At 43.7% G+C, this 12,844-nt stretch overlaps 1 protein-coding gene across 1 annotated transcript in view; it reads right to left on the bottom strand.

Moving 5' to 3' along the window:
• Positions 1-12,844, bottom strand: part of melk (maternal embryonic leucine zipper kinase) — a 37,587-nt gene that overhangs the window by 2,262 nt on the left and 22,481 nt on the right. Inside the window, exons 13-16 of the mRNA XM_082973921.1 lie at positions 11,985-12,093; positions 9,595-9,757; positions 8,178-8,281; positions 511-598 (exon numbers count right to left, since the gene is read on the bottom strand). Coding sequence (XP_082830047.1) covers positions 511-598; positions 8,178-8,281; positions 9,595-9,757; positions 11,985-12,093 — 464 coding nt within the window. The remainder of the gene's footprint in view (positions 1-510; positions 599-8,177; positions 8,282-9,594; positions 9,758-11,984; positions 12,094-12,844) is intronic.

Raw genomic sequence — 12,844 nt, 5'->3', positions numbered from 1 at the left:
AATCAATAACGTGGTCCCTGCTGGGTGTCAGTAATCAATAACGTGATCCCTGCTGGGTGTCAGTAATCAATAACGTGATCCCTGCTGGGTGTCAGTAATCAATAACGTGATCCCTGCTGGGTGTCAGTAATCAATAACGTGATCCCTGCTGGGTGTCAGTAATCAATAACGTGATCCCTGCTGGGTGTCAGTAATCAATAACGTGGTCCCTGCTGGGTGTCAGTAATCAATAACGTGATCCCTGCTGGGTGTCTGTAATCAATAACGTGACCCCTGCTGGGTGTCTGTAATCAATAACGTGATCCCTGCTGGGTGTTCAGTAATCAATAACGTGATCCCTGCTGGGTGTCAGTAATCAATAACGTGATCCCTGCTGGGTGTTCAGTAATCAATAACGTGATCCCTGCTGGGTGTTCAGTAATCAATAACGTGATCCACTGTGGCAGCAAACGGCTGGTCAATAACCAGCACTAACCATCAATAACCTGATCAGTAGTAATCAATATGTACCTCAGGTCTGTGCAGCAGACACACCTCCAGCTCAAAAGCCATGGTGACCTTCCCAAAGTCCCCCTGGGTACGACACTTCAGAGTATAGCTGGGGAGAAGAGCGGAGTCTGTTTAAAGGGAACATCCCTCCATCTGTATTCTGTTTATTAAAGGGAACATCTGTATTCTGTTTATTAAAGGGAACGTCCCTCCATCTGTATTCTGTTTATTAAAGGGAACGTCCCTCCATCTGTATTCTGTTTATTAAAGGGAACATCCCTCCATCTGTATTCTGTTTATTAACGGGAACATCTGTATTCTGTTTATTAAAGGGAACATCCCTCCATCTGTATTCTGTTTATTAAAGGGAACATCTGTATCCTGTTTATTAAAGGGAACATCCCTCCATCTGTATTCTGTTTATTAAAGGGAACGTCCCTCCATCTGTATTCTGTTTATTAAAGGGAACGTCCCTCCATCTGTAGTGTTTATTAAAGGGAACATCCCTCCATCTGTATTCTGTTTATTAAAGGGAACGTCCCTCCATCTGTATTCTGTTTATTAAAGGGAACGTCCCTCCATCTGTATTCTGTTTATTAAAGGGAACGTCCCTCCATCTGTATTCTGTTTATTAAAGGGAACATCTGTATTCTGTTTATTAAAGGGAACATCCCTCCATCTGTATTCTGTTTATTAAAGGGAACATCTGTATCCTGTTTATTAAAGGGAACATCCCTCCATCTGTATTCTGTTTATTAAAGGGAACATCTGTATCCTGTTTATTAAAGGGAACATCTCTCCATCTGTATTCTGTTTATTAAAGGGAACGTCCCTCCATCTGTATTCTGTTTATTAAAGGGAACGTCCCTCCATCTGTATTCTGATTATTAAAGGGAACGTCTGTATTCTGTTTATTAAAGGGAACATCCCTCCATCTGTATTCTGATTATTAAAGGGAACATCTGTATTCTGTTTATTAAAGGGAACATCCCTCCATCTGTATTCTGTTTATTAAAGAGAAACATCCCTCCATCTGTATTCTGTTTATTAAAAGGAACGTCCCTCCATCTGTATTCTGTTTATTAAAGGGAACATCCCTCCATCTGTATTCTGTTTATTAAAGGGAACGTCCCTCCATCTGTATTCTGTTAAAGGGAACATCCCTCCATCTGTATTCTGTTTATTAAAGGGAACATCCCTCCATCTGTATCCTGTTTATTAAAGGGAACATCCCTCCATCTGTATTCTGTTTATTAAAGGGAACATCCCTCCATCTGTATTCTGTTTATTAAAGGAAACATCCCTCCATCTGTATTCTGTTTATTAAAAGGAACGTCTGTATTCTGTTTATTAAAGGGAACATCTGTATTCTGTTTATTAAAGGGAACATCCCTCCATCTGTATTCTGATTATTAAAGGGAACATCTGTATTCTGTTTATTAAAGGGAACATCCCTCCATCTGTATTGTGTTTATTAAAGGGAACATCCCTCCATCTGTATCCTGTTTATTAAAGGGAACATCCCTCCATCTGTATTCTGTTTATTAAAGGAAACATCCCTCCATCTGTATTGTGTTTATTAAAGGGAACGTCCCTCCATCTGTATTCTGTTTATTAAAGGGAACATCCCTCCATCTGTATTCTGTTTATTAAAGGGAACATCCCTCCATCTGTATTCTGTTTAAAGGGAACATCCCTCCATCTGTATTCTGTTTATTAAAGGGAACATCCCTCCATCTGTATCCTGTTTATTAAAGGGAACATCCCTCCATCTGTATTCTGTTTATTAAAGGGAACATCCCTCCATCTGTATTCTGTTAATTAAAGGGAACATCCGTCCATCTGTATTCTGTTTAAAGGGAACGTCCCTCCATCTGTATTCTGTCTATTAAAGGGAACGTCCCTCCATCTGTATTCTGTTTATTAAAGGGAACATCCCTCCATCTGTATTCTGTTTATTAAAGGGAACATCCCTCCATCTGTATTCTGTTTATTAAAGGGAACATCCCTCCATCTGTATTCTGATTATTAAAGGGAACATCTGTATTCTGTTTATTAAAGGGAACATCTCTCCATCTGTATTCTGTTTATTAAAGGGAACATCCCTCCATCTGTATTCTGTTTATTAAAGGGAACGTCCCTCCATCTGTATTCTGATTATTAAAGGGAACGTCTGTATTCTGTTTATTAAAGGGAACATCCCTCCATCTGTATTCTGATTATTAAAGGGAACATCTGTATTCTGTTTATTAAAGGGAACATCCCTCCATCTGTATTCTGTTTATTAAAGAGAAACATCCCTCCATCTGTATTCTGTTTATTAAAAGGAACGTCCCTCCATCTGTATTCTGTTTATTAAAGGGAACATCCCTCCATCTGTATTCTGTTTATTAAAGGGAACGTCCCTCCATCTGTATTCTGTTAAAGGGAACATCCCTCCATCTGTATTCTGTTTATTAAAGGGAACATCCCTCCATCTGTATCCTGTTTATTAAAGGGAACATCCCTCCATCTGTATTCTGTTTATTAAAGGGAACATCCCTCCATCTGTATTCTGTTTATTAAAGGAAACATCCCTCCATCTGTATTCTGTTTATTAAAAGGAACGTCTGTATTCTGTTTATTAAAGGGAACATCTGTATTCTGTTTATTAAAGGGAACATCCCTCCATCTGTATTCTGATTATTAAAGGGAACATCTGTATTCTGTTTATTAAAGGGAACATCCCTCCATCTGTATTGTGTTTATTAAAGGGAACATCCCTCCATCTGTATCCTGTTTATTAAAGGGAACATCCCTCCATCTGTATTCTGTTTATGAAAGGAAACATCCCTCCATCTGTATTGTGTTTATTAAAGGGAACGTCCCTCCATCTGTATTCTGTTTATTAAAGGGAACATCCCTCCATCTGTATTCTGTTTATTAAAGGGAACATCCCTCCATCTGTATTCTGTTTAAAGGGAACATCCCTCCATCTGTATTCTGTTTATTAAAGGGAACATCCCTCCATCTGTATCCTGTTTATTAAAGGGAACATCCCTCCATCTGTATTCTGTTTATTAAAGGGAACATCCCTCCATCTGTATTCTGTTAATTAAAGGGAACATCCGTCCATCTGTATTCTGTTTAAAGGGAACGTCCCTCCATCTGTATTCTGTCTATTAAAGGGAACGTCCCTCCATCTGTATTCTGTTTATTAAAGGGAACATCCCTCCATCTGTATTCTGTTTATTAAAGGGAACATCCCTCCATCTGTATTCTGTTTATTAAAGGGAACATCCCTCCATCTGTATTCTGATTATTAAAGGGAACATCTGTATTCTGTTTATTAAAGGGAACATCTCTCCATCTGTATTCTGTTTATTAAAGGGAACATCCCTCCATCTGTATTCTGTTTATTAAAGGGAACGTCCCTCCATCTGTATTCTGATTATTAAAGGGAACGTCTGTATTCTGTTTATTAAAGGGAACATCCCTCCATCTGTATTCTGATTATTAAAGGGAACATCTGTATTCTGTTTATTAAAGGGAACATCCCTCCATCTGTATTCTGTTTATTAAAGAGAAACGTCCCTCCATCTGTATTCTGTTTATTAAAGGGAACGTCCCTCCATCTGTATTCTGTTTATTAAAGGGAACGTCCCTCCATCTGTATTCTGTTAAAGGGAACATCCCTCCATCTGTATTCTGTTTATTAAAGGGAACATCCCTCCATCTGTATCCTGTTTATTAAAGGGAACATCCCTCCATCTGTATTCTGTTTATTAAAGGGAACATCCCTCCATCTGTATTCTGTTTATTAAAGGAAACATCCCTCCATCTGTATTCTGTTTATTAAAAGGAACGTCTGTATTCTGTTTATTAAAGGGAACGTCTGTATTCTGTTTATTAAAGGGAACATCTGTATTCTGTTTATTAAAGGGAACATCCCTCCATCTGTATTCTGATTATTAAAGGGAACATCTGTATTCTGTTTATTAAAGGGAACATCCCTCCATCTGTATTGTGTTTATTAAAGGGAACATCCCTCCATCTGTATCCTGTTTATTAAAGGGAACATCCCTCCATCTGTATTCTGTTTATTAAAGGAAACATCCCTCCATCTGTATTGTGTTTATTAAAGGGAACGTCCCTCCATCTGTATTCTGTTTATTAAAGGGAACATCCCTCCATCTGTATTCTGTTTATTAAAGGGAACATCCCTCCATCTGTATTCTGTTTAAAGGGAACATCCCTCCATCTGTATTCTGTTTATTAAAGGGAACATCCCTCCATCTGTATCCTGTTTATTAAAGGGAACATCCCTCCATCTGTATTCTGTTTATTAAAGGGAACATCCCTCCATCTGTATTCTGTTAATTAAAGGGAACATCCGTCCATCTGTATTCTGTTTAAAGGGAACGTCCCTCCATCTGTATTCTGTCTATTAAAGGGAACGTCCCTCCATCTGTATTCTGTTTATTAAAGGGAACATCCCTCCATCTGTATTCTGTTTATTAAAGGGAACATCCCTCCATCTGTATTCTGTTTATTAAAGGGAACATCCCTCCATCTGTATTCTGATTATTAAAGGGAACATCTGTATTCTGTTTATTAAAGGGAACATCCCTCCATCTGTATTCTGTTTATTAAAGGGAACGTCCCTCCATCTGTATTCTGTTTATTAAAGGGAACATCCCTCCATCTGTATTCTGTTTATTAAAGAGAAACATCCCTCCATCTGTATTCTGTTTATTAAAAGGAACGTCCCTCCATCTGTATTCTGTTTATTAAAGGGAACATCCCTCCATCTGTATTCTGTTTATTAAAGGGAACATCTGTATCCTGTTTATTAAAGGGAACATCCCTCCATCCTTATTCTGTTTATTAAAGGGAACATCCCTCCATCTGTATTCTGTTTATTAAAGGGAACGTTCCTCCATCTGTATTCTGATTATTAAAGGGAACGTCTGTATTCTGTTTATTAAAGGGAACATCCCTCCATCTGTATTCTGATTATTAAAGGGAACATCTATATTCTGTTTATTAAAGGGAACATCCCTCCATCTGTATTCTGTTTATTAAAGAGAAACATCCCTCCATCTGTATTCTGTTTATTAAAAGGAACGTCCCTCCATCTGTATTCTGTTTAAAGGGAACATCCCTCCATCTGTATTCTGTTTATTAAAGGGAACGTCCCTCCATCTGTATTCTGTTTATTAAAGGGAACGTCCCTCCATCTGTATTCTGTTTATTAAAGGGAACATCCCTCCATCTGTATTCTGTTTATTAAAGGGAACATCCCTCCATCTGTATTGTGTTTATTAAAGGGAACATCCCTCCATCTGTATTCTGTTTATTAAAGGGAACATCCCTCCATCTGTATTCTGTTTATTAAAGGGAACATCCCTCCATCTGTATCCTGTTTATTAAAGGGAACATCCCTCCATCTGTATTCTGTTTATTAAAGGGAACATCCCTCCATCTGTATTCTGTTTAAAGGGAACATCCCTCCATCTGTATTCTGTTTATTAAAGGGAACATCCCTCCATCTGTATTCTGTTTATTAAAGGGAACATCCCTCCATCTGTATTCTGTTTATTAAAGGGAACATCCCTCCATCTGTATCCTGTTTATTAAAGGGAACATCCCTCCATCTGTATTCTGTTTATTAAAGGGAACGTCCCTCCATCTGTATTCTGTTTATTAAAGGGAACGTCCCTCCATCTGTATTCTGTTTATTAAAGGGAACGTCCCTCCATCTGTATTCTGTTTATTAAAGGGAACATCCCTCCATCTGTATTCTGTTTAAAGGGAACGTCCCTCCATCTGTATTCTGTTTATTAAAGGGAACGTCCCTCCATCTGTATTCTGTTTATTAAAGGGAACATCCCTCCATCTGTATTCTGTTTATTAAAGGGAACGTCCCTCCATCTGTATTCTGTTTATTAAAGGGAACATCCCTCCATCTGTATTCTGTTTAAAGGGAACGTCCCTCCATCTGTATTCTGTTTAAAGGGAACATTCTACTGTCTATATTCTGTGTATTGTATTCTGTCCATTGTTAGACCATGTCAGCACCACTTAACTTCAATTCCTTTTATATGTAAATGCTCTTGTTGAATAAAGGTGATTCTGATAAATAATATTCAGGTAAAGAAGAGAATAGCTGAGAGAGATGGATGGAGAGACAGAAGAAAAGCTGAAAGAAAGAAAGATGGGGACTGAGGCTTGGCTTTCTGAGAGAGGGTCCTGGCCTGGCTTTCTGAGAGAGGGTCCTGGCTTGGCTTTCTGAGAGAGGGGCCTGGCCTGGCTTTCTGAGAGAGGGGCCTGGCCTGGCTTTCTGAGAGAGGGGCCTGGCCTGGCTTTCTGAGAGAGGGGCCTGGCCTGGCTTTCTGAGAGAGGGGCCTGGCCTGGCTTTCTGAGAGAGGGTCCTGGCCTGGCTTTCTGAGAGAGGGGCCTGGCCTGGCTTTCTGAGAGAGGGTCCTGGCTTGGCTTTCTGAGAGAGGGGCCTGGCCTGGCTTTCTGAGAGAGGGGCCTGGCCTGGCTTTCTGAGAGAGGGGCCTGGCTTTCTGAGAGAGGGTCCTGGCTTGGCTTTCTGAGAGAGGGTCCTGGCCTGGCTTTCTGAGAGAGGGGCCTGGCCTGGCTTTCTGAGAGAGGGGCCTGGCCTGGCTTTCTGAGAGAGGGGCCTGGCCTGGCTTTCTGAGAGAGGGGCCTGGCCTGGCTTTCTGAGAGAGGGGCCTGGCCTGGCTTTCTGAGAGAGGGTCCTGGCCTGGCTTTCTGAGAGAGGGTCCTGGCCTGGCTTTCTGAGAGAGGGTCCTGGCCTGGTTTTCTGAGAGAGGGGCCTGGTTTTCTGAGAGAGGGGCCTGGCTTTCTGAGAGAGGGGCCTGGCTTTCTGAGAGAGGGGCCTGGCTTTCTGAGAGAGGGGCCTGGCTTTCTGAGAGAGGGGCCTGGCCTGGCTTTCTGAGAGAGGGGCCTGGCATGGCTTTCTGAGAGAGGGGCCTGGCTTTCTGAGAGAGGGGCCTGGCCTGGCTTTCTGAGAGAGGGGCCTGGCCTGGCTTTCTGAGAGAGGGGCCTGGCCTGGCTTTCTGAGAGAGGGGCCTGGCCTGGCTTTCTGAGAGAGGGGCCTGGCCTGGCTTTCTGAGAGAGGGGCCTGGCCTGGCTTTCTGAGAGAGGGGCCTGGCCTGGCTTTCTGAGAGAGGGGCCTGGCCTGGCTTTCTGAGAGAGGGGCCTGGCCTGGCTTTCTGAGAGAGGGGCCTGGCCTGGCTTTCTGAGAGAGGGGCCTGGCCTGGCTTTCTGAGAGAGGGGCCGGGCCTGGCTTTCTGAGAGAGGGGCCGGGCCTGGCTTTCTGAGAGAGGGGCCTGGCCTGGCTTTCTGAGAGAGGGGCCTGGCTTTCTGAGAGAGGGGCCTGGCTTTCTGAGGGAGGGGCCTGGCTTCCTGAGGGAGGGGCCTGGCTTCCTGAGGGAGGGGCCTGGCTTCCTGAGGGAGGGGCCTGGCTTTCTGAGAGAGGGGCCTGGCTTTCTGAGGGAGGGGCCTGGCTTTCTGAGGGAGGGGCCTGGCTTTCTGAGGGAGGGGCCTGGCTTTCTGAGGGAGGGGCCTGGCTTTCTGAGGGAGGGGCCTGGCTTTCTGAGGGAGGGGCCTGGCTTTCTGAGGGAGGGGCCTGGCTTTCTGAGGGAGGGGCCTGGCTGGCACTGTGTGCGGGCGCTCACCCTTTCTGTGCGAAGTCGACGTGTTTCTCCGGTAGAATGGAGAGGATCTGGTTCAACACCTGGTCCGGGTTGGTCTGACTGGTCAATGTTACATTATACTGGGCCTGGAGAGAGAGGAGAGAGAGGAGAGAGAGAGAGAGGGGGAGGGAGAGAGAGAGGGGGGGACACACAGACAGACGAGGGAGAGAGACAGAGAGAGTCAGTTTGAGTTTATGTAAGACTGAGTGATTGTTCCTTGATCCTATAGGGGGGTGTCTATATATATGTACCTTGATCCTATAGGGGGGTGTCTATATATATGTACCTTGGTCCTATAGGGGGGTGTCTATATTTATGTACCTTAGTCCTATAGGGGGGTGTCTATATATATGTACCTTGGTCCTATAGGGGGGTGTCTATATATATATATATATATATATATATATATATATATATATATATATATATATATATATATATATATATATACACACACCTTGATCCTATAGGGGGGTGTCTATATATATATGTACCTTGGTCCTATAGGGGGGTGTCTATATATATGTACCTTGATCCTATAGGGGGGTGTCATATATATATATATATATATATACACCTTGATCCTATAGGGGGGTGTCTATATATATATATATATATATATGTACCTTGATCCTATAGGGGGGTGTCTATATATATATATATATATATATATATATATATATGTACCTTGATCCTATAGGGGGGTGTCATATATATATATATATATATATATACACCTTGATCCTATAGGGGGGTGTCTATATATATATATATATATATATACACCTTGATCCTATAGGGGGGTGTCTATATATATGTACCTTGATCCTATAGGGGGGTGTCTATATATATGTACCTTGGTCCTATAGGGGGGTGTCTATATATATGTACCTTGGTCCTTAGGGGGGTGTCTATATATATGTACCTTGATCCTATAGGGGGGTGTCTATATATATGTACCTTGGTCCTATAGGGGGGTGTCTATATATATATATGTACCTTGATCCTATAGGGGGGGTGTCTATATATATATATATATATATATATATATATATATATATATATATATATATATATATATATATATATATATATATATATATATATATATACACACCTTGATCCTATAGGGGGGGTGTCTATATATATATATATATACACACCTTGATCCTATAGGGGGGTGTCTATATATATGTACCTTGGTCCTATAGGGGGGTGTCTATATATATATATATGTACCTTGGTCCTATAGGGGGGTGTCTATATATATATATATATATATATATATATACACTTTGATCCTATAGGGGGGTGTCTATATATATGTACCTTGGTCCTATAGGGGGGTGTCTATATATATGTACCTTGATCCTATAGGGGGGTGTCTATATATATGTACCTTGATCCTGCGTGGTCCGTCCCGTAGCCCTCGTCTCTTGCTGGGTGTGAGCATGGTGATGACTTTATCCAGCCCTCTCTCCAGACTGCCGAATACCTTACCGCCCTTCCTCTTCTGGCCGCTGTCCCCCCGAGACGCCCCCGCCAGGTCTAAGGACCGGGACCTAAGAGACGGACGGACGGAGGACAACGATCTCAAGACCAGAGGTTCTTTTTTGATATTTTTCCTCCCCAAGTTTCCTGATATCCAATTGGATGTTGTCTCATCGCTGCGACTCCCCAACGGACTCGGGAGAGGTCGAAGGTCAAAGCAGCTCTAATTCTTAAAAAAACACACGGCTCGGTTAACCCGGAAGCCAGCCTCACCGACGTGACGGAGGAAACACCCCAGTCCAACTGACAAACGTGGTCAGCTTGCAGGCGCCCGGCCCGCCACAAGGAGTCGCTAGAACACGACGAGCCAAGGACCCCCCCAAGCCAAACCCTCTATTCTAACCTCGGGATGAGCCAAGGACCCCCCCCAGCCAAACCCTCTATTCTAACCTCGGGATGAGCCAAGGACCCCCCCCCCCCCAGCCAAACCCTCCATTCTAACCTCGGGATAGAATGGATACTTTCTGTTGTCTGTCTTTATCAAGTCATCATCAGTAACCTTCTCTCTGGGCTGAAGGTCAGTTCCTCCATCATACCTTCTCTCTGGGCTGAAGGTCAGTTCCTCCATCATACCTTCTCTCTGGGCTGAAGGCCAGTTCCTCCATCATACCTTTTCTCTGGGCTGAAGGTCAGTTCCTCCATCATACCTTCTCTCTGGGCTGAAGGACAGTTCCTCCATCATACCTTCTCTCTGGGCTGAAGGTCAGTTCCTCCATCATACCTTCTCTCTGGGCTGAAGGTCAGTTCCTCCATCATACCTTCTCTCTGGGCTGAAGGACAGTTCCTCCATCATACCTTCTCTCTGGGCTGAAGGCCAGTTCCTCCATCATACCTTCTCTCTGGGCTGAAGGTCAGTTCCTCCATCATACCTTCTCTCTGGGCTGAAGATCAGTTCCTCCATCATACCTTCTCTCTGGGCTGAAGGACAGTTCCTCCATCATACCTTCTCTCTGGGCTGAAGGACAGTTCCTCCATCATACCTTCTCTCTGGGCTGAAGGTCAGTTCCTCCATCATACCTTCTCTCTGGGCTGAAGGTCAGTTCCTCCATCATACCTTCTCTCTGGGCTGAAGGACAGTTCCTCCATCATACCTTCTCTCTGGGCTGAAGGACAGTTCCTCCATCATACCTTCTCTCTGGGCTGAAGGTCAGTTCCTCCATCATACCTTCTCTCTGGGCTGAAGGACAGTTCCTCCATCATACCTTCTCTCTGGGCTGAAGGACAGTTCCTCCATCATACCTTCTCTCTGGGCTGAAGGTCAGTTCCTCCATCATACCTTCTCTCTGGGCTGAAGGTCAGTTCCTCCATCATACCTTCTCTCTGGGCTGAAGGTCAGTTCCTCCATCATACCTTCTCTCTGGGCTGAAGGCCAGTTCCTCCATCATACCTTGTCTCTGGGCTGAAGGACAGTTCCTCCATCATACCTTCTCTCTGGGCTGAAGGACAGTTCCTCCATCATACCTTCTCTCTGGGCTGAAGGTCAGTTCCTCCATCATACCTTCTCTCTGGGCTGAAGGTCAGTTCCTCCATCATACCTTCTCTCTGGGCTGAAGGCCAGTTCCTCCATCATACCTTCTCTCTGGGCTGAAGGTCAGTTCCTCCATCATACCTTCTCTCTGGGATGAAGGTCAGTTCCTCCATCATACCTTCTCTCTGGGCTGAAGGACAGTTCCTCCATCATACCTTCTCTCTGGGCTGAAGGTCAGCATCTCCATCATACCTTCTCTCTGGGCTGAAGGTCAGTTCCTCCATCATACCTTCTCTCTGGGCTGAAGGACAGTTCCTCCATCATACCTTCTCTCTGGGCTGAAGGACAGTTCCTCCATCATACCTTCTCTCTGGGCTGAAGGTCAGCATCTCCATCATACCTTCTCTCTGGGCTGAAGGTCAGTTCCTCCATCATACCTTCTCTCTGGGCTGAAGGTCAGTTCCTCCATCATACCTTCTCTCTGGGCTGAAGGTCAGCATCTCCATCATACCTTCTCTCTGGGCTGAAGGACAGTTCCTCCATCATACCTTCTCTCTGGGCTGAAGGTCAGTTCCTCCATCATACCTTCTCTCTGGGCTGAAGGTCAGTTCCTCCATCATACCTTCTCTCTGGGCTGAAGGTCAGTTCCTCCATCATACCTTCTCTCTGGGCTGAAGGTCAGTTCCTCCATCATACCTTCTCTCTGGGCTGAAGGTCAGTTCCTCCATCATACCTTCTCTCTGGGCTGAAGGTCAGTTCCTCCATCATACCTTCTCTCTGGGCTGAAGATCAGTTCCTCCATCTCTTCTTCCTCCTTTCTTTCCACTCTCTCCCTCTGTCTCTTCCTCGACGGGTCCTTGCAAGTACTGCCGCCTCCTCCTGCAACACACACACACACACACACACACACACACACACACACACACACACACACACACACGGGAAAAGTGTGTAACACATGTCAGTACACACCACATGGGACAGAGAGCAGGGAAAGAGACAGCAACACCTGTCACAGTACACGCCCAGGGACCCACACACACACACACGGTCCCTGGTGTGTTGGTCTGGACAGAGCTGTCAGCTGTAGCAGGACTGGAGAGGTGGGTTATAAATTACACAGAGAGAATGTGTGACATCAATATTATTAGTGAAAAACTGCTCACAGATATCTACATAGATCTATCTCTACATAGATCTATAGATCTAGATCAACTACCTCTTCCCCTACTGTATTTATTTATTTTATTTTGCTCCTTTGCACCCCATTAACTCTATTTCTACTTTGCACTTTCTGCTACTACAAATCTACCATTCCAGTGTTTTACTTGCTATATTGTATTTACTTTGCCATTATGGCCTATTTATTGCCTTTACCTCCCTTATCTCACCTCATTTGCTCACATTGTATATAGACTTATTTTTCTACTGTATTATTGACTGTATGTTTGTGTTGTTGTATGTTGTCGAACTGCTTTGCTTTATCTTGGCCAGGTCGCAATTGTAAATGAGAACTTGTTCTCAACTTGCCTACCTGGTTAAATAAAGGTGAAATAAATAAATAAATAAAATAAATAGATCTCTCTCTAAATCCATCTATATCTACATAGATCTATATAGAGATAGATCT

The sequence above is a fragment of the Salmo salar genome, chromosome 04, assembly GCF_965601325.2.
Source record: "Salmo salar chromosome 04, fSalSal1, whole genome shotgun sequence".
NCBI lineage: Eukaryota > Metazoa > Chordata > Actinopteri > Salmoniformes > Salmonidae > Salmo > Salmo salar.
The sequence above is the reverse complement of the archived record's forward strand: the minus strand, read 5'-3'. Positions and strand labels throughout refer to the sequence as shown.